At 44.4% G+C, this 22,505-nt stretch overlaps 1 protein-coding gene across 1 annotated transcript; it reads right to left on the reverse strand.

Annotated features, from left to right (window-relative positions):
* Positions 1 to 8,997: 8,997 nt before the first annotated feature.
* Positions 8,998 to 22,292, reverse strand: TTR (transthyretin). The gene is made up of 3 exons (XM_075828340.1): positions 22,153 to 22,292; positions 19,289 to 19,424; positions 8,998 to 9,222 (listed from the first exon to the last, which is right to left on the reverse strand). Exons 1-3 carry the CDS (start codon positions 22,254 to 22,256, stop codon positions 9,106 to 9,108), a joined length of 357 nt encoding a protein of 118 aa, XP_075684455.1. The 5' UTR covers positions 22,257 to 22,292; the 3' UTR covers positions 8,998 to 9,105.
* Between the last annotated feature and the right edge of the window lie 213 nt (positions 22,293 to 22,505).

The following is a 22,505-nucleotide window of genomic DNA, read 5'->3' on the forward strand; positions in this document are numbered from 1 at the left end:
CACACTTTACCATAATAATTTTATAGATGGGCAAATGCCATATGATTCACATATTAATAGAATAGAACCACGGAAACAAAAAATAAATAAAAAAATAAGAAAACCGAAGAACACTTTAACCATACTGGAGCACTTTGGAGCTATAAGTATAAAATAAATAAGATTATAGTAACGTTGTCATATATGAGAAATGTCTTTCATAGATCTTTATGGCGTTGCCGGGGTACCAGAAGTCTAGTTGCACAGCGTTCTTTGATGACGATACGACTCTTCACCAGGGGGCCAGCCCCGCTGTACTCTTTGTATTCGATGTACTATTGCTACTGCTTGTACATGTGTAACATCCGTGGTCGCTGACCACGAACTCCTTCCATCCAGTCGACGCCCTTCTCTCCAGAGATGTCTGCACATACGGCCGTCCTGTTCCACTGTGACCACAAGGGTGCGCTCTCGAGCTCAGTCCAGATTTAAAGAGGCTCTGTCACCAGATTATAACTTGACTATCTCCTACATAATCTGATTGGCGCTGGAATGTTGATAACAGCAGTGGTTTTTATTTTGAAAAACGATCATTTTTGAGCAAGTTATGAGCTAGTTTAGATTTATGCTAATGAGTTTCTCAATGGACAACTGGGTGTGTTTTTACTTTTTACCAACTGGGCGTTGTACAGAGGAGTGTATGAGGCTGACCAATCAGTGACCAATCAGTGTCATACACTTCTCATTGTTCCAGGCAAGCATGATCCACAGCCCAGTGTGATTGTGCAGTGAAAGAAGCTGGGCTGGAACAATGAGCCGGGGCGTCACTAAGGCTGGGTTCACACACCCTATTTACGGACGTAATTCGGGCATTTTAGCATTGAATTACGTCCGAAAATGCGACTCAAAAGCATCGGCAAACATCTGCCCATTCATTAGAATGGGTCTTACGATTTTCTGTGCCGACGGTCATTTTTTTTACGCGCCGCTGTCAAAAGGCGGAGCGTAAAATGACGCCCGCGTCAAAGAAGTGCCTGTCACTTCTTCAGACGTAAATGGAGCCGTTTTCCATGGACTCCATGAAAAAACAGCTCCATTTACATCCGTAATGGACGCAGCAAAAGACGCCTGCACATGCCTTTACGGCTGAAATTACGGTGCTGTTTTCTCCTGAAAACAGCCCCATAATTTCAGCCGTAACGGAGGCTGCCATGTGAACATACCCTCAGGGCTTAAAATGTCAGGGGAAATAGCCCCAATACATATGTGTCCGCCCCCAAAAAAATGTGTATAGGAGACAGCATAGCATATCTATAGCACTACGACCCTATAAACTATGGATAGGATTAGATACATTGGCTCAGCAGACAGTATCATACATGATAGCATTAGATACAGTGGCTGAGCAGACAGTATCACACATGATAGGATTAGATACAGTGGCTGAGCAGACAGTATCACACATGATAGGATTAGATACAATGACTCAGCAGACAGTATCACACATGATAGGATTAGATACAGTGGCTCAGCAGACAGTACCACACATGATAGGATTAGATACAGTGGCTCAGCAGACAGTATCACACATGATAGGATTAGATACAGTTGCTGAGCAGACAGTATCACACATGATCGGATTAGATACAGTGGCTCGGAAGGCAGTATCACACATGATAGGATTAGATACAGTGGCTCAGCAGACAGTATCACACATGATTGGATTAGATATAGGGCCCAGCAGACAGTATCACACATGATAGGATTAGATACAGTGGCTCAGCAGACAGTATCACACATGATAGGATTAGATATAGGGCCCAGCAGACAGTATCACACATGATAGGATTAGATACAGGGCTCAGTAGACAGTATCACACATGATTGGATTAGATATAGGGCCCAGCAGACAGTATCACACATGATAGGATTAGATACAGTGGCTTAGCAGACAGTATCACACATGATAGGATTAGATACAGTGGCTCAGCAGACAGTATCACACATGATTGGATTAGATATAGGGCCCAGCAGACAGTATCACACATGATAGGATTAGATACAGTGGCTCAGCAGACAGTATCACACATGATAGGATTAGATATAGGGCCCAGCAGACAGTATCACACATGATAGGATTAGATACAGTGGCTCAGCAGACAGTATCACACATGATAGGATTAGATATAGGGCCCAGCAGACAGTATCACACATGATATGATTAGATACAGGGCCCAGCAGACAGTATCACACATGATAGGATTAGATGCAGTGGCTCAGCAGACAGTATCACACATGATAGGATTAGATACACAACACACATCATTGGATTAGATACAGGGCTCAGCTCGCTGACATTGCGGCTCCAGCGCTGGACCCAGGAAAGGTAAGAATAATAATTTTGCTTCTTTATGTGTTACTGATTATTTTTGTGTGTTTGTGTTTTTTTACAGGTTCGGTTGTTGGACTTCGGATACGAGGACTTCAATGACGGCGTTTTTTTTATTCTCAATAAAATGGTTAATGAGGGTTGTGTTTTTTTATTTCAATAAAATATTTTTTCTATGTACTTGTATCTTTTTAAACTTTATTATCACCACCTTAGTAATGGCCGCTGGCTAATTGACAACCTCCATTACTAAGGCGGGGCTTAATGTTAACAGGTGCAAAAGCCAACACTAACCCCCATTATTACCCCGGTACCCACCACCACCAGGGGTACTGGGAAGAGCCAGGTACGAACCAGTACCCGTCCATCTGTAGTGACGGTCAGGCACCAGGGCAACCGCAGGCTGGTAGTATTAGGCTGGGGAAGGCCAAAAACAGTGGCACCTACCACCCTGGTAATGCTGCCTGCTGCTGCTGTGTTGTATCTGGCTGGTTATGAAAATTGGGGGGGACCCCACATCGTTCTTTCCAATTATTATTATTTTTTTTTAAATGACGTGGGGTCCCCCCCATTTTTCATAACCAGCTAGATACAATAAAGCAGCAGCAGCGTAGCATTACCAGGGTGGGAAGGGCCACTGTATCTGGCCTTTCCCCTCCTGATACTACCAGCCTGCGGCCGCCCCAGTGGCCGACCATCACTACAGATGGTCAGGTACTGGATCGTACCCGGCTCTTCCCAGCACCCCTGGTGGCGGTGGGTACCGGGGTAATAAAGGGGGTTAGTGTTAGCCTCTGCACCAGCTAACACTAAGCCCCGCATTAGCAATGGATGCTGTCAATCAGCCGGCGGCCATTACTAAGGCGGTAGTAATATTGTTTAAAAAAAAAACAAAGACATAGAAAAAATATTTTATTAAAATAAAAAAAAACCCACACAACCCTCATTAACCATTTTATTGATAATAAAAAAAAAAGCCGTCATCGAAGTAGTCCTGGAATCCGACGTAGTCCAACGACCGAACCTGTAAGAAAACACACAAGAAAAACGATTAGTAACACGTGTTAGGCTTAGATACAGGGCCCATGTGTGATACTGTCTGTGGGACCCTGTATCTAAGCCTACCACAATGTAGGCTTAGATACAGGGTCCAGCAGACAGTAATCTTATACAGTATAAGATTACTGTGTGCTGGGGCCCTGTATCTAAACCTACAGTGGGGTAGGCTTATATACAGGGCCCAGCAGACAGGATCACACATGGGCCATGTATCTAAGCCTACCATGTGATTGGCTTATATACAGGGCCCAGCAGACAGGATCACACATGGGCCATGTATCTAAGCCTACAATGTGATTGGCTTAGATACAGGGCCCAGCAGACAGCATCACACAATCTGTGATCCTGTCTCATGGGCCCCCTAAGCCTGCTACATCGGAGGCTTAGGGGTTGTGCAGTCCCTAAACATTGATGGCCTATCCTCAGCTGATGTGTCGGGGTCCGTCTCCCGGGACCCGCAAATCAGCTGTTTTGAAGGGGCCGCAGCACTCGTACGAGAGCTGCTTCCCCTTCATTTCACTACTCGCTCACACTGTGAATCGCCGACACCGATTCACAGTGTGACCGGAATGAAGGGGAGCAGCTCTCGTAGGAGTGCTGCGGCCCCTTCAAAACAGCTGATTGGCGAGTCCCGGGAGTCGGACCCCGCCAGTCAGGGCTAATCTTACCTTCCTCTTCAGCCGCGGCGGTAGTTCTGTCGTCTCGATGCTGTGCGCGGCGCATAGCGCTGTGATGTCATGCGCTGCGCACAGCGCTTGACGTCAGGACCTCCGCTGCGATCCGGAACCAGGAAGGTAAGTACAGTCTGTTACTGTAGTAACAGGGGCCCGCGGCCAGAGTTACTATAGTAACTTTTTATTGATGTGGTGCGGGGGGCTGTGGGCCCCCCTGGCTTCGGGGCCCGGTCGCAATTGCGACCGCTGCGACCCCTATAGCTACGCCAGTGTGTCCAAATAATTCTGGACCTAACTGTCCTGCATGATCCTGGGGCAGTTTCTGAGTGAGAGAGAAGTTTATGAAGGTTATTCTCCTCTTACTGTGTGTAGTGTATGGCTGCTAGTCTCCACCCCCATCTCAGAGAGAAATGTAAAATACAGATATAGCAAACAAAGGGGAAAACGACTAAATATTGCAAAATCAAAATGTCTGGAAATAGTGCTACTCCTTGTAACGTCTATGGCCGCGGACCGTCGTTCTGACTTACTCTCTGATGGCCGCGGTCATGGACGTGTGAGTTCTCGGTGGCAACTCCCTCCTGAGAGATGCCAGCACTCACTTCCTGGTTCAGAGACTGTGTTCCGCAGGTCGCGCGCGCCCGTGCATGCACGGTCTTAAAGGGCCAGTGCGCATCCATTTGCAGAGAATCTGCAATTAGCCCAGAATGCTGCTGGACTATAAAAAGGGCTCTGCCCTCTTGATCATTGCCTGAGCGTTGTTGTGTTACCTAAAGTTTGTCTTGCAAATGGTCTCCTAATGTTTTCCAGTTCCCAGTGTTACCCTTTCCTGCTGCCTGTACCCTGTATCCCGTGCTACCGTGCCTCTGTGCTGTCTAGAGTTGAAGTCGAGTTGTGTCTTTCGCTGCATCTACTGTGTCACACCCGCCGGGTGGCTGCTACTGTCTACATTGCCTCAGGTATCCTTTCTGGACTATAGACGTAGTATTGTACCTATTTGGCCAGCTGCCTTTCCGCTACGCGGTACGGCCAAGTGGGTCCACACCCCGCGCCATGTACACTCCTCATGTACACACACGGTAGCTTATCCTGAAAAGTCAAATGAAACGACAGATACCCTTTAAGCATTTATTTACATAAAGCGAAAAAAACAAACCGATTTAACTGGTTAATGACCGCCCGCTGTATATTTGCGACGGGTGGTCCAGGTCCTTACAGGGAACCTGTCACAGGCATGTCACCTATTCAACCAGCAATATCTGGTGGAAGTGGGGGGAAAATGCATTTTATGTGACCTATAATTATCTTCTAAGTTGGCTCTGTACCTTTATTTTTACGTTTTTTAGTGTTCACTAATGAGCATAAGAGCCATAACTTCATTTGAAAAGAGTTATATCTTCATTCTTGAAGCATTTCCGAGTTAACTCGCCTCCTTACATTTGATTGACAGCTCTTTGCCTCCCACCAGCACACACGAAATCCTGCGCTTGCGCATCAAGGTCCTGTTCTGGTGCGTGCAAAAAACGGGACACCAGAGCGGCACATGTGCAATAAGAAGATTTGATGCCCAGAGGAAGCAGGGAAAGGTGTTGGACCATACATGACTTGCGCATGCTTGCGATCTCGGGCGAGATTTCGGGGTTCAGTGCATGCCAGTTTTCGGCAGTGGATGGGCATAAGAAGAGGAACGAACGAACGAACGAACGAACGAACGAACGAACGAACGAACGAACAAGGCTGCTGGATTATTAACATAAAAGGTGCGAGATGTTTGCAGACCGTTATTTACGGTCGGAGGAGGCATTTAGAAGAGGGGATAACGGCAGTGAACTTTTGACAGAAGCGGCCAGCGAGGGGTGAGTAGAGTTCAATAGGTGAAATGTTGGTGACGGGTTCCCTTTAAAGCCTGCACCATAGTGTGTGTGTATATACTGTACATATATATATATATATATGTATATATATATATATATATATATGTATATATATATATATATGTATATATATATATATATATATATATATATATATATATATATATATAGTCGGAACGCTAGCCATGACGCAATTAGCTTGGAATAGACGTGTAATATAAAAAAGATTACAGTAGACAAGGATGATCACAAACAAAAAGTCTATCTTAGGGTAGCACTATGTTATTAGTAGAAAACATTTGCTTTTTTTCCAAACTATAAGCCTATAAATTCTAAAAAAAAAATACAAATTTAAAAAAATGATGTGTGTAAAGAACCCTGAAGTGTTGGTCAAATAAAAATGTTAAAGCCATTTCACTAACACATGCTAATAAGGGCTAAACTGTGTCTGGTCCTAAAGGCTCAAAATAGCCCGGTCCTGAACCGGTTAATCTCTGTATAATAAAAAGCTATGAATCTGGTTTCCGCACTCTACACTCCACAGAAACTGCCCTTACTAAAGTCTCAAATGATCTCTTGGCGGCTAAATCAGACGGTAAATCCTCTCTCCTGATTCTTCTGGATCTCTCTGCAGCCTTTGACACTGTAGACGACCAACTCCTACTTAACATGCTCCACTCTATTGGCCTCAAGGACGAGGCTCTCTCTTGGTTTTCCTCGTATCTCTCTGACCGCTCGTTCAGTGTGTCATTTGCTGGTTCCACTTCTTCTCCTCTTCCCCTTGCTATCGGGGTTCCTCGGGGATCAGTCCTAGATCCACTCCTCTTTTCTCTCTACACAGCCTCTATTGGACAAACCATCAGCAGATTTGGCTTCCAGTACCATCTCTATGCTGATAACACCCAATTATATACCTCTTCCCATGACCTCACCGCTGCTGTAATACAAAACACCGGTGATTGTCTGTCCGCTGTCTCTAACATCATGTCCTCTCTCTATCTGAAAATGAATCTTTCTAAAACTGAGCTCCTTGTATTCCCACCATCTACTAACCTCCCTAAACCTGATGTCTCCATCTCTGTGTTTGGCACTATCATAACTCCTAAGCAGCACGCCCGCTGTCTCGGGGTTATTATTTACTCAGATCTTTCCTTTACTCCTCACATTCAATCACTTACACGCTCCTGTCATTTTCACCTCAAAAACATCTCCAGAAACAGCCAAAACTCTCATTGTTGCTCTGATTCACTCTCGTCTTGACTACTGTAACTCATTACTAGTCGGTCTTCCTCTCACTAAACTCTCCCCTCTCCAATCTATCCTCAATGCAGCAGCCAGGCTCATCTTTATGACCAACCGCTACACCAACTCCTCTATTCTGTGCCAGTCACTGCACTTATTACTCTCACCCACAAAGCTCTCCACAGTGCTGCACGTCCTTACATCTCCTCCCTCGTCTCTGTCTACCACCCTACTCGGGCTCTACGTTCTGCCAACGACCTTAGATTAAAATCCTCCATAATCCCAACCTCCCACTCCCGTCTCCAAGATTTTTCTCGTGCTGCACCCGTCCTCTGGAATGTGCTACCCCAGACAATCAGATTAATTCCCAATAGCCACAGTTTTAAACGTGCCCTGAAAACACATCTATTTAGACAGGCCTATAACATTCCCTAATCTGATTCCTTTCCATGGCCCTCCTTTTTGATTAGTCATCAGAATAAGATTCCCTCACACTCCTTCTCTTCATGTCAGTCATACAAGGATACTGGCTGGTGACCGGATCATGCAGTTTTATGTTACCACCCCATGTGTATAAAAATGGCTGGAATATTGTACAGAACAAACACTGTTACACTTTGTGTCTCCCTTATCTCGTCATAGATTGTAAGCTCTTGCGAGCAGAGTCCCCACTCTTGTTTGAATTGTAAATGAACTTTGTCACTATGTAATGTCTGATATAGTCGGTTTCATGTTCCCTCTAAATTGTAAAGTGCTGCGTAATATGTTGGCGCTATATAAATAAAGATTATTATTATTATTATTATTATTATTAAAGTGTGCAACTTCTTAATATAGCTTCTGGGGAATTTACCAAACAATCCTATGCCAGATTTCTGAAGTAGAAAAGTTTCAATTTGGGCAAACATTTTGCAACTTTCTCTTTACCCTCACGGCAATTTTAAAAAAGGTGGTGGGGGGGGGGGGGCTTAGCTGAAGTGGCGGGGCAACCTTCAACCTGACAAATTTACTATAATTTATGCCAGAAATTTCCCCTTGTGGCGCATGGACATCATAAAATAGGACACTTTTATTTCGAGGCGCCTCTTAACATATTTGACACATCTCACTCCTGAGTCCTTCAGTCTAAAGTCTTCGTAAATCTCTGCGCTTGTGTTTCTGTTCCTCACAATTTTTAGTCTAGGCAAATCTCTGTGGCTCTTTTTCTTTTGTGTTGAATGTTATATGTGGAAAACAGACTGTAATTCAAAGCAGCTTCAAGGGACTGGTCCATTGTCCCCACCAGGGACAGGTAATGCTCTAATGTTGCCCAAGGCAGTGTTTTCAGAATGTGCACCACCAAACACAGTCCTTGAATTTCTACAATATAGCTTTAGGCTGGATAATTATACATAGTATTTCCCCCTTTCCCACCAATCCATAGCGTTCTTATTTATAATACATATTCCTCATCTTCCCCTATTTAAAAAAGTAAATAAATACATTTCAATTGTCTACCTCATCAATGGCGTCTTAGGCTGCTCTCATTCCCACCTACCCCTTGCCCCGGCCATGTTTCCCACCCTGGCATACATTACATCAGCAGTCTTACTTCCACACCCATCTTTTATGAGCAAATCCAAAGTATATTCCTTAAAGAATTGATCCTGCTGCTCGTCTTTAGAATCCATGTCCGTATTTTGTTGCTGAATAAGCAATAGGAAATATTTGCTGGATGTATATAAGTCACACACATTAAAGGTTACATCGAAAAGAAAACTTTATTTAAAATTGTGGTTTACAAATTGACATTAGATTGTTTTGAAAAGATAAAAAAATAATGTTACCTACAAAATGTCATGTAATATGTGCATTTAGGTGAAGAGATCCAGTGAAGACTGCGCAGACGTTATGTATGGGTCTCCACTTGTTCACTGACCACAGCAGTTGTGGAGAAGGAATAAGGAGTGAGGAGCACGGCAATGGTATAGTGACGGTGACCGGCGTCATTAGCAGTAAACACCACCTAGAATACAAGCAAACATGTTAGGGAAAATACAAGAGGGCTGTTATTATGTCTGTTTACCATAGAATAGGGTCCTCAATCCCATTATATGTTCTCCATACACTATTAGACCCAGGCGACATGATCAGCAACACCAACTGATGCCGCTGCTTTCTTGATTTGCTCCTGGGTAGTGAAGTAATCCAACTGTCTGTGTTGTTTCTGCCTTATTGTGGGCAAGTTCAAGGTTTTAATGGCCCTTGGCAGTAATGTTGTGGTCAAAGTAATCCACCTACAATGTGTGGCTCTATGTAAATGAATGGGATGTGGCCATGGGTGTAACTAGAAGGGTTATGTGGGCATATTCATTGCTATTGGCCCCAGTGATTAAGGGGCTCCATTGAGAGGTGAGGTGCAGCTAGCCGTCAAAGTGCAGCCTAAAATATTCTTTAAGCTTTTAATCTCCTTAACTTTGTCACTGCTGAGGGTGGTCACGGTTAAGTGGGACGCCATAGTTATGGATTAAGTCCCAAACGCTGTTCATGACATATATGTTAACCGGATACCATTATAATCTATAAGTGATGGAAGTCCACTGTTAGGTATCCATTTAAAGGATATGTTACCCATAGACTATATTGGTATCCATTTAACGGAATAGTCATGAAAAGCTATAGAAAAGCCCATGACGCATGCACTAAATGTAACATGAGTTACAATGAGCATATGATGTACTGAAAGTTGAAAGTATATTTTTCTATAGCAATATTAGAGTTCTAATAACACATTCCTGGTCCAGGATGCTCTCAGGGAATAAATTCCTGCTTTACATATTGTATATTTATAAACTTTTACGTAATCTTATAATCACTTCGGCTAGATTCAGAAGAGCGTTGCGCATCTCGGATGTGAAAAACTGGCGTTTTTCAAGTCTGAGGTTCATCCGTACTCTACGATGCGGAACGCGATATCACACAGACCCCATAGACTAGAGTCTATGGGGGGGATGCATGAAGCATGAAAAAATGTCCTATTTTCTCACGGACCCTTCACACGGTCTGTTGAAACAACAGCCGTGTGAGCGGCCACATTGAATTATGTAGGTCTGTGTGACGGCCGTTGTTTCAACGGCCACCACCCGGGCGTTTAACATGTTCGTGTGAATAAGGCCTGCAGTTGACTGAAGAAACTCTCTTAACCACTTAATGACCGGGCCTGAAAAGGTCTTAATGACCAGCTAAATTTTTCCGTTTTTACCTCAGCAGCCATAACTTTCTTATTTTTTCATTGACATGGCCGTATGAGGCCTTGTTTTATGTGGGAGAAATGGTATTATTTTTTTCACAGTTTGAAGGTAGAAAAAAAATATTTCTACGGCGTGAATATAGGATAAAACGATTCTCTTTATTGTTTTTCTTGTTTATTTTTTATCCCGTTCCTGTTTCACGCTAAATAACCTGTTAGATTAATTCTTCAGGTTATTGTGGTCCTTTAGATACCTAATATAGGTTTGAGAATAGAAGGTATAGTAGAAGGACAATTAGGTCCGGGTAAAATAGGGCCAAAAAAAATCACGCAGTGACCTACTGAGAAGTAAAGCCCATCGAACTGGAGAAACTGGGGTATGGTTTATAACAACGTTTAACAGCCAATGGGAGAGGATGAGGACAATCCTAGGGCGACACTGGTCTGTCCTAAGATCTGAACCAGCTTTGGCTCTTTGTTTGGCTGAGAGGCCCATGATGACGGCCAAGAGAAGCAGGAATCTCAGGGACCTCTTGGTCAAAAGCCACTATATACCGAAAAATATAAATCCCTTTGGATCACGGGGACCGAGAGTAGGTTGTTATCCTTGTGGTGATTGCATAGCATGCCCTAATATTAGCAGAGCGACAGATTTTGTGTCACTGGACGGGAAAAGATCCTTTGAAATAAGAAACTATATCTCTTGCATTACCACACATGTAATCTACTATGCGCTATGTGGATGTCCCAAGGTCTACATAGGCCTGACATCCAGAGAATTGAGGTTACGCACTAGAAAACATGTGCGAGACATTGCTGGAGCTGATGCTATAAATGACCTCACACAGTTAAAAACCCTGCCAAGGCACTTTAAATGATATCATGGCTGTAACCCTAAATCCTTGAAGGTTCGTGGAATTGACCGTATACATTGTGGCATCAAGGGGGGCAATTTGAAGAAGGTTGTGACAAAAAGAGAGTGCAAGTGGATTGTCAAATTGGGCTCTATTACTCCGTTTGGACTTAAAGAGAAACTCAGCTTTGCACCATTTCTTTAATGTAATCTGTGCCATCAGCATGTTTTTAATTTATAATTTTTTTGTGTCTTGTACATAACATTTACTAGGTATCTGATGTAACATCTTTCCCCAGTCCGGCTACCTCCATATGGGAAATACAAGCTCTAGACCCAGATGACCTCTATAATATTATAATATTTCAGTATATTCATCGCTCCCTGACGTAGATTTGATATCGACAAACCTGTCACTCTTCCCCTTCCCCTTTTTTCCATGAAATGTATTTTATGTCACGTAACATTTTTGATGAGACCCTTTTTGTTCTCTTTTGCACTTTGTTCTGTCATGAGATAAACATGTGATGTGTAATATTATCTATAACTACATTTATCTAAACTTTTTTATATTTTATTATAAGAAGCGACCTCATTAATAACTGCAATAACATTCACTTTTGTTAAGGATCTGCCAGGCACAGCTTCTGTATCCACGCCCATAGGTAATCAGTCTGCACCTGCTTCTATGTCTGGGAGACTGACTCGATCTTCCACCACTCAGGATGGCAGGCTTAGGAGTGGGAGAGCCTATCATAGCCTGGCCAGATGGAGCTAGCTCCCGCCCTCTGTCTATTTATACCTGCCTTTCCTGTTCTTCCTTGCTTGTGATTCTTCTCATTTGGTTTCCTGGCACTGCTGCAGCTTCTTGATCTATTTGTCCCTGCTTCATATTGACCCTGGCTTACTGACTACTCTCCTGCTCTGCGTTTGGTACCTCGTACACTCCTGGTTTGACTCGGCTTGTTCACTACTCTCCTGCTCTGCGTTTGGTACCTCGTACACTCCTGGTTTGACTCGGCTCGTTCACCACTCTTGTTGCTCTCGGTGTGGGCAACTGCCCCTTTTCCCTTGCTTCTGTGTACCCTTGTCTTTTGTCTGTCGTGCACTTATTGAGCGTAGGGACTGTCGCCCAGTTGTACCCCGTCGCCTAGGGCGGGTCGTTGCAAGTAGGCAGGGACTGAGTGGCGGGTAGATTAGGGCTCACTTGTCTGTTTCCTTACCCCCGTCATTACATAATCACAAGCCCTATACCTAGTCTACCCTGGTCCCTCACACTACTATGGACCCCCTTGAGACCCTGGCTCAGCAAATGCAGGGTCTCTCCTTACAGGTCCAGGCCCTGGCTCAGAGGGTCAACCAGCCTGATGCTACCATGGTAGTGCCCCTCACCTCACCTCTTGAACCCCACCTCAAGTTGCCTGACCGGTTCTCAGGGGACCAGAAGACTTTTCTCTCCTTTCGGGAGAGTTGTAAGCTCTATTTTCGCTTAAAGCCCAACTCCTCAGGTTCTGAGAGCCAGCGGGTGGGTATAATTATGTCCCGGCTCCAGGAAGGGCCCCAAGAATGGGCCTTCTCCTTGGCTCCTGACGCCCCTGAACTTTCCTCCGTTGATCTTTTCTTTTCCGCTCTCGGACTCATTTATGACGAGACTAACAGGACTGCCTTTGCCGAGAGTCAGATGGTGACCTTACGTCAGGGTAAGAGACCTGTTGAGGAGTATTGCTCTGACTTTAGGAAGTGGTGCATAGCTTCTCGGTAGAATGACCCTGCCTTAAGGTGCCAGTTTAGGTTGGGTCTGTCGAACGCCCTGAAAGACCTGCTAGTTAGCTATCCCTCTTCTGACTCCCTAGACCAGGTTATGGCTTTAGCGGTACGACTTGACCGACGTCTCAGGGAACGACAACGTGAACGTTTTTGTGTTTTCTCCTCTGACTCCCCCATGATGCCTCCCGAGGTTCCGTTGCTTCGTTCTTCCACGGAAGACTCGGAGGTACCTATGCAACTCGGAGCCTCCGTGTCCCCCCAACAACGTAGAGAGTTCCGCAGGAAGAATGGTCTCTGCTTCTATTGTGGGCATGACAAGCATCAAGTGAACACCTGTCCTAGGCGTAAGAATAAGCAGCCGGAAAACTTCCGCGCCTAAGTGATCATCGGGGAGGTCACTTGGGCGCACAGGTATTTCCCGTAAATATGAAACGTAATAAAATCTTGCTTCCCTTTCAGGTCTCTTTTGGTGGTAGGTCTGCTACCGGCAGTGCCTTCGTGGATTCAGGGTTGTCTGCTAATATCATGTCTGTGGAATTTGCTATGTCTCTAGCTATGCCTTTGATTGATTTGCCTTAACCTGTCCCGGTAGTGGGTATCGACTCCACTCCTCTTGCTAATGGTTATTTTACACAGCATACCCCTGTTTTTGAACTCCTTGTTGGCTCCATGCATTTGGAGCAGTGCTCTGTACTGTTGATGCAGGGATTATCGTCCGATTTGATTTTAGGCCTTCCCTGGTTGCAGTTGCATAATCCCACGTTTGACTGGAATACTGGGGATCTTACCAAATGGGGTAATGAATGCTTGACGTCATGTTTTTCTGTTAGGGTATGTGCACACACACTAATTACGTCAGTAATTGACGGACGTATTTCGGCCGCAAGTACCGGACCGAACACACTGCAGGGAGCCGGGCTCCTAGCATCATACTTATGTACGATGCTAGGAGTCCCTGCCTCGCTGCAGGACAACTGTCACGTACTGTAATCATGTTTTCAGTACGGGACAGTTGTCCTGCAGCGAGGCAGGGACTCCTAGCATCGTACATAAGTATGATGCTAGGAGCCCGGCTCCCTGCACTGTGTTCGGTCCGGTACTTGCGGCCGAAATACGTCCGTGAATTACGGACGTAATTAGTGTGTGTGCACATACCCTTAATTCTATTTCTCCCCCTGAGGAGGTGAACACGCTACCTGAGTTTGTTCAGGACTTCGCTGATGTTTTCTCTAAGGAGGCCTCCGAAGTGTTACCTCCTCATAGAGAATACGATTGCGCTATCGATTTGGTACCAGGAGCTAAGCTCCCTAAGGGTAGGATATTTAATCTCTCTTGTCCCGAACGTGAAGCCATGAGAGAGTATATCCAGGAATGCCTTGCCAAGGGTTACATTCGCCCCTCTACTTCTCCGGTAGGTGCTGGCTTCTTCTTCGTAGGGAAGAAGGATGGTGGTCTTAGGCCATGCATTGACTACCGTAACTTGAATAAGGTCACTGTAAGGAACCAGTATCCCCTTCCTTTGATTCCTGATCTCTTTAATCAGGTTCAGGGGGCCCAATGGTTCTCTAAGTTTGATCTACGGGGGGCGTATAACCTTATCCGCATCAAAGAGGGGGATGAGTGGAAGACTGCGTTTAACACGCCCGAAGGTCATTTCGAATACCTCGTCATTCCCTTTGGGTTGTGTAATGCTCCCGCGGTCTTCCAGAATTTCATAAATGAGATTTTAAGAGATTACCTGGGGGTATTTCTTGTAGTGTACCTTGATGACATACTTGTGTTTTCCAAGGACTGGTCCTCCCACATTGAGCATGTCAGGAAGGTGCTCCAGGTCCTTCGGGAAAACAAACTGTTTGCGAAGACCGAAAAATGTGTGTTTGGGGTGCAGGAGATACCATTTTTGGGTCAAATCCTCACTCCTCATGAATTCCGCATGGACCCCGCCAAGGTCCAGGCTGTGGCGGAATGAGTCCAACCTGCCTCCCTGAAGGTGTTACAGTGCTTCTTGGGGTTCGCTAATTATTACAGGAGATTTATTGCTAACTTCTCGGTCATCGCTAAGCCTCTTACGGATCTCACTCGCAAGGGTGCTGATCTCCTCCACTGGCCTCCTGAGGCTGTCCAGGCTTTTGAGGTCCTTAAGAAGTGCTTTATCTCGGCCCCGGTGTTGGTTCAGCCCAACCAAATGGAGCCATTTATCGTGGAGGTTGACGCGTCCGAGGTGGGAGTGGGGGCTGTCTTGTCCCAGGGTACCAGGTCCCTCACCCATCTCCGTCCCTGTGCCTACTTCTCCAGGAAGTTTTCGCCCACTGAGAGTAACTATGATATTGGCAACCGCGAACTCTTAGCCATTAAATGGGCATTTGAAGAGTGGCGCCACTTCCTGGAGGGGGCTAGGCACCAGGTAACGGTCCTTACCGACCACAAGAATCTGGTTTTCCTAAAATCTGCCCGGAGGCTAAACCCGAGACAAGCTCGATGGGTGTTATTTTTTACCAGATTCAACTTTTTGGTTACCTATAGGGCTGGATCTAAAAATATTAAGGCTGATGCACTGTCGCGTAGCTTCATGGCCAGCCCTCCTTTGGAGGAAGATCCTGCTTGTATTTTGCCTCCAGGTATAATCATTTCCTCTATTGATTCTGATTTAGTTTCTGAAATTGCTGCTGAACAAGGTTCAGCTCCCGGGAACCTTCCTGAGAACAAGCTGTTTGTTCCCCTGCAATTCCGGCTAAGGGTACTTAGGGAAAATCATGACTCCGCACTATCTGGCCATCCAGGCATCCTGGGTACCAAGCACCTCATTGCCAGAAACTATTGGTGGCCTGGGTTGCCTAAGGACGTTAAGGCCTACGTCGCCGCTTGTGAAGTTTGTGCTAGGTCCAAGACTCCCAGGTCCCGACGAGCGGGCTTACTATGTTCTTTGCCCGTTCCCCAGAGACCTTGGACCCATATCTCCATGGATTTCATCACCGATTTGCCTCCATCTCAAGGCAAGTCGGTGGTGTGGGTTGTAGTAGACCGCTTCAGTAAGATGTGCCACTTTGTGCCCCTCAAAATACTACCCAATGCTAAGACGTTAGCTACCTTGTTTGTCAAACATATCCTGCGTCTCCATGGGGTCCCTGTCAATATTGTTTCTGACAGAGGGGTACAATTTGTTTCCTTGTTTTGGAGAGCCTTCTGTAAAAAGTTGGAGATTGATCTGTCCTTCTCCTCTGCCTTCCATCCTGAAGCTAATGGCCAAACTGAGAGGACTAATCAGTCTCTAGAACAATATTTAAGGTGTTTTATCTCTGACTGTCAATATGATTGGGTCTCCTTCATCCCCTCGCCGAATTTTCCCTTAATAACCGGGTCAGTAACTCGTCAGGGGTCTCCCCCTTTTTCTGTAATTTTGGGTTTAATCCACGGTTCTCCTCCGTTTCACCTGGTAGTTCCAACAATCCCGAGGTAGAGGTCGTTCATCGGGAACTGTGCACAGTCTGGGCCCAGGTTCAGAAGAACCTAGAGGCGACCCAGAGCATACAAAAAACTCAGGCAGATAGAAGACGTTCTGCTAACCCCTTGTTTATGGTCGGGGATCTGGTGTGGCTATCGTCAAAGAACTTGCGCCTTAAAGTCCCGTCCAAGAAGTTGCTCCCCGGTTTATAGGGCCGTACAAGGTCATTGAAGTCCTCAATCCTGTCTCTTTCCGACGGGAGTTGCCCCCATCTTTTCGAGTACACGACATGTTTCATGCCTCCCTCCTTAAACCCTGCTCTCCGTCCTTGGCTCCCTCGAGGAAACCTCCTGTCCCCGTTCTCACCCCTGAGGGGGTAGAATTCGAGGTGGCCAAGATTGTGGACAGCAAGATGGTCCAAGGCTCCCTCCAGTACCTGGTCCATTGGAGAGGATACGGGCCTGAGGAGAGGACTTGGGTACCCGCCCGGGATGTTCACGCTGGGGTATTGGTCAGGAAGTTCCACCTTCGTTTCCCCAATAAACCAGGTCCATCTAGAAAGGGTCCGGTGGCCCCTCATAAAAGGGGGGGTACTGTTAAGGATCTGCCAGGCACAGCTTCTGTATCCACGCCCATAGGTAATCAGTCTGCACCTGCTTCTATGTCTGGGAGACTGACTCCATCTTCCACCACTCAGGATGGCAGGCTTATTAGTGGGAGAGCCTATCATAGCCTGGCCAGATGGAGCTAGCTCCCGCCCTCTGTCTATTTATACCTGCCTTTCCTGTTCCTCCTTGCTTGTGATTCTTCTCATTTGGTTTCCTGGCCCTGCTGCAGCTTCTTGATCTATTTGTCCCTGCTTCATATTGACCCTGGCTTACTGACTACTCACCTGCTCTGCGTTTGGTACCTCGTACACTCCTGGTTTCACTCGGCTTGTTCACTACTCTCCTGCTCTGCGTTTGGTACCTCGTACACTCCTGGTTTGACTCGGCTCGTTCACCACCCTTGTTGCTCTCGGTGTTGCCGTGGGCAACTGCCCCTTTTCCCTTGCTTCTGTGTACCCTTGTCTTTTGTCTGTCGTGCACTTATTGAGCGTAGGGACTGTCGCCCAGTTGTACCCCGTCGCCTAGGGCGGGTCGTTGCAAGTAGGCAGGGACTGAGTGGCGGGTAGATTAGGGCTCACTTGTCTGTTTCCTTACCCCCGTCATTACAACTTTATGCGGTTTTCTATAACCAGCACTAAGATTGTGATGTTCACATATACATTTTGTCACTTCTTTTTAAAACCATTGTATTGGTTTACGCACATTGTATAATTTTGGGGTATTCTTTTTTAATGTGATTGTTCACATAAATCTATGCATCACACACACTTTCTTCCAACATACTCCATGCAGAATAGTCGCCATTCCTTTGGTTGGCCCTTATTAGTATTGGAATGGGAGTAGCTACGTCGATAGTGGATTTGTATACATTACCTTCGATCCGTCTCGTCCCAGCTGTCCAATGAGGTGCGCACTCCACTTGCACGTGACCCCGGGGGTGTCGCTTGCTCCGTTCCCGCCTCCCATAACGCACTGCGCATGTCCAGTATTCCTGGTATGCATCAGGATCCCGGATGTGCGCTACAGCGCTGGAGGCCGGAAGTGGGGCATTCCTCACTTCCGGTCACGGCTGTGGACATGCGTTATGATCTCATGGGCACTGATTAAGAGTAGAATACACCTGGGTCTTGTCCTATTTAAGGTCAGGACTGCAACAGGACACTATGCACCCCCAGAGAAGCACACATCGCAAAATGCGCGTTGGGGTTCCATACATGGTATCCGGGTTCCAAGATCATTGATATGGGTAAGGTTTCCTCCATCCTTTGACATTCAGGCTTTCCCTAACTTTTCCCAGGACCATTGTGTCTACAATCTATTGGGTTTCTACATGAGGGATTAGCCACTTATAGGACAACCTACTACCCATTCCATATATCCTCACTATAGGGATCGCAGTGCAATAATTTTTTTTCATTTCTACAAACATATGGATGGTCTGGTTTCCTGTCATAACTTGTAACATTATAGAGTCTCTCCAAACATTTTGTACCTTTTTAAATGTTTGTCTTATTTCTGTGATTAATTAAAATGTGTTATATTTTTATAAATATGGCCTTGTACTCCGCTTTTTATTTGCTACAATACCTAATATGTGTAGTTTTTTTTTGTTTTTTCTTGTAGGGGCAATCTAAATATATTTTATGCAAAAGAATAACTTTTTTTTTTTTACCTTTTCAGTCGATGGTGGGCGGTCGTTAAGGGGTTAATATTAGTATTGTTACTATAAAAGAGTATCCGGCACACCAATATAGAAAAAAAGGTATTTTTTATTTTGTTTCTAATGCCAGTGGCAGAGTGCGACGTTTCGGTCTAGGTGACCTTCATCAGGCACTGAGCCGTGCTGGGCAACTGAATTGACGAGCGCTAGTGGTGCTGATAGCGGCTGGCCGCTGTATCATGGCCAGCCGCTATCAGCACCACTAGCGCTCGTCAATTCAGTTGCCCAGCACGGCTCAGTGCCTGATGAAGGTCACCTAGACCGAAACGTCGCACTCTGCCACTGGCATTAGAAACAAAATAAAAAATACCTTTTTTTCTATATTGGTGTGCCGGATACTCTTTTATATTTATGTTTGGGTTGGGCCCCTATCCGTGCAAAACCTCACCCTTCCACGTATCTGGTGCTATCTGAACCTTTACACAAGTATTGTTACTATGTTATCCACTCACATCAACATATTCGTGGAATGGTGAAAGTCCAAGTTTGCTCCAAAAACGCTTGGTTACTAGTTCCAGCTTATAAACACCTTCGACAAATTCTTCTTCACTGGTGAGATTATGGATTTCTCCTTCTTTGGATGTTACCCTTTAAACATACAGTAAACACATACAATTACTCTGTTATCATGTTCCCTTCAGCTAACATTACACAACAAGATCTTCCTAGCACTGGTAGTCACTTATAACGCTTTAAAATATTGAGGTTATATATATATACTTTGCAAAATTTTTAGTCAGTTGTGAAAAAATACTGCAAAGTAAGAATGCCTTCAAAAATGGAGGTGTTAATAGTTATTTGTTTATCAATTAACAAAATGCAAAGTGAATGAACAGAAGAGAAATCGAAATCAAATCAATATTTGGTTTCACCACCCTTTGCCTTCAAAACAGCTTTAATTCTTCTAGATAAACTTAAACACAGTTTTTGAAGGAACTCGGCAGGAAGGTTGTTCCAAACATCTTGGAGAACTAACCACAGATCTTCTGTGGATGTAGGCTTCCTCAAAACCATCTGTCTCTACTGAAGATTGTTCTTAATGACTTTGGCTGTATGTTTGGGCCGTTGTCCTGCTGCAGAATAAATTTGGAGCCAATCAGACGTCTCCCTGATGGTATTACATAATGGATAAGTATTTGCCTGTATTTCTCAGCATTGAGGACACCATTAATCCTGACCAAATCCCCAACTCCATTTGCTGAAATGCAGCCCCAAACTTGCAAGGAACCTCCACCATGCTTCACTGTTGCCTGCAGACACTCATTATTGTACCGCTCTCCAGCCCTTCAGCAATCAAACTGCCTTTGTTATAGCCAAATATTTCACATTTTGATTCATCAGTCCAGTGCACATGCTGCCATTTTTCTGCACCCCAGCTCCTATGTTTTTGTGCATAGTTGGCCTTGTTTCCACGTCGAAGTAATGGCTTTTTGGCCACAAGTCTTCCATGAAGACCACTTCTGGCCAGACTTCTCCGAACAGTAGATGAGTGTGCCTGGGTCCCACTGGTTTGTTCCAGTTCTGAGCTGATGGCACAGCAGAACATCTTTCGATTTCAAAAGGAAGTAAGTATGATGTGACTTTAATTTGCTGCACTAAATTTCCTTGGCCAACCACTGCATCTACTTTGCTCAACGTTGCCCGTTTCTTTGTGCTTCTTCAAAAGAACTTGACCAGCACATATTGAAGCCCCAGTCTGCTTTGAAATCTTTACCTGGGAGAGACCTTGCTGATGCAGCATAACTAAATTGTGTCTTGTTGCTGTGCTCAGTCTTGCCATGGTAGACCTGTGACATGAAACTGTCTTCCACAACCTCACCTTTGTAGCAGAGTTTGGCTGCTTCTCACCCAGTTTTAAGCCTCCTACACAGCTGTTTTTTGTTTTTTTACAGATAATGACTGTGTTTCAACCTACATATGAAAATGATGATCATTATCATTTGTTTGGCATAATTGGTTAATCATACACCTGATTATAATCCTACCAAATCCATGACTTTGTGCAAGTGTACCTAGAAGAATTGATGCTGTTTTGATTTGACTTGGATATCTCTTCTATTTATTCACTTTGTATTTTGTTAATTGATAGTAAAAAAAAAACATATTAGCACTTCTATTTTTTAAAGCATTCTTACTTTGCAGCATTTTTCCACAACTCTCTAAAACTTTCGCACAATACTGTGTGCGTGTGTATGTATATACAGTATATATATATATATATATATATATATATATGTACACAAATATATACTTTATGTTAATCACTTTATCTAAAGGTTACAGACCACGGCAGTTTACATTTCCTCTTCTCATTTGGATATGGCTAATTTTGGCCTTTAGGACGCAGCTGAAAATGTTTGCGTTCTGCCAGATGTTTTTTTATTTGGCGTTCCTGTGCGAGATTTTTTTTTTTTTGCATTTCTGGGTGTATTTTTTATGGTATTGTTTTTTTTCTCACATTTATCATAGCGCTTAATTTATTTTTTAGCGAAATACCGGACAAAAAAAAAAATCAATCTTGCTATTGTTTATCATTTTTTTACTTTATCTAACTACTCTAAATTACATGTAAACTTCATCGCATATAGGACATATGAATATTATATTAAGCGTAGTTTTCTTACTTTTTATTTTATTGATTTTAACAGGTTTTTTTGTCCCTCCAAGGAGACTTTTACTTGTAATTTACATGTATTTATTCCAATGCATTATAGTATGTGCCTGTAAAACGCACCTCAGGTATGCCCTAACAAGGATTATCACAGGACAGACCTAGGGGCCATTGTTAGGACCAGGAGTGATCCTTAAAACTTTCAGTCTTAGCCATCGCTAATGACAATTGGGGCGCAAATTGATTTCCTTCCCTTTGTTGATGCCGTGAATACAATTGATCACGGCATCAGAAGAGTTAAACAGCCAGGATCTGTCCAACTGTGGGTAATTGCGCGGTACAACTGCTGTACTAATGCTCAGCTGGCAGCGCCAATGGTACATAGCTCACATGAGAATCGATTCTAAATATAAAGTCATTCTATAGGGGTTGATACCTCTGAATGGCAAATCAGATTTATTCTTTCAAGAGTCTGTAGACATAGATGACATGCTCTATAGGAGCTGTGATGGCTGCTATATCCTGATTCATAATTTTTCACAGCTTAAGGTAACAGTTATAAAACCTGGACAGAATTTTAATGAAATAAATGAATGCAGAGAACAACTAAAGAACTTATCTATCACATCTATTTACTGATGATTTTCTTGTCTGGAATTTTCTAGATTTTGCGTAAATGTTAAGACACTTGTCAGAGGTGCTTACTTTGTAGAAAGCAGGTCCCAGTTCTTGTCCTCCTTCTGCCTGTAAACCTTGACGGTTAGTTTACTTGCTGGGATTCCTCTTACGGCATCCAACACTTTGATCATTAGTGGACATTTGGAATATGCTTCCCCCTTTGAGCCGTGGACCTTTTAAATGAGAAGAAATATAAATTGCTGTCCCTTAGCCTATGGATACATATATCTAATCCTAGCTGAAGATAAGGGTGTGTGAAATATTGCAAAATAATGGATCAATTAGTTTTTTCCTGCTGCCCAATGAAACTTGTAGTGTAAAACCCAACAGTGCCTTTCCAAAAGTATTTACCACTTAGTGTTTTTCCTGTTTTGTTGCAT

The sequence above is a fragment of the Rhinoderma darwinii genome, chromosome 5 (assembly GCF_050947455.1).
Source record: "Rhinoderma darwinii isolate aRhiDar2 chromosome 5, aRhiDar2.hap1, whole genome shotgun sequence".
Classification (NCBI taxonomy): domain Eukaryota; kingdom Metazoa; phylum Chordata; class Amphibia; order Anura; family Rhinodermatidae; genus Rhinoderma; species Rhinoderma darwinii.

Coding starts and splice junctions, on each gene's coding strand:
- TTR (XM_075828340.1), bottom strand. CDS start 22,256: ATGATCAAAGTGTTGGATGCCGTAAGAGGAATCCCAGCAAGTAAACTA. Junction 19,425..22,152: donor TGGGACCTGCTTTCTACAAA/GTAAGCACCTCT, acceptor GTATGTTTAAAG/GGTAACATCCAAAGAAGGAG. Junction 9,223..19,288: donor CATTCCACGAATATGTTGAT/GTGAGTGGATAA, acceptor CTTGTATTCTAG/GTGGTGTTTACTGCTAATGA.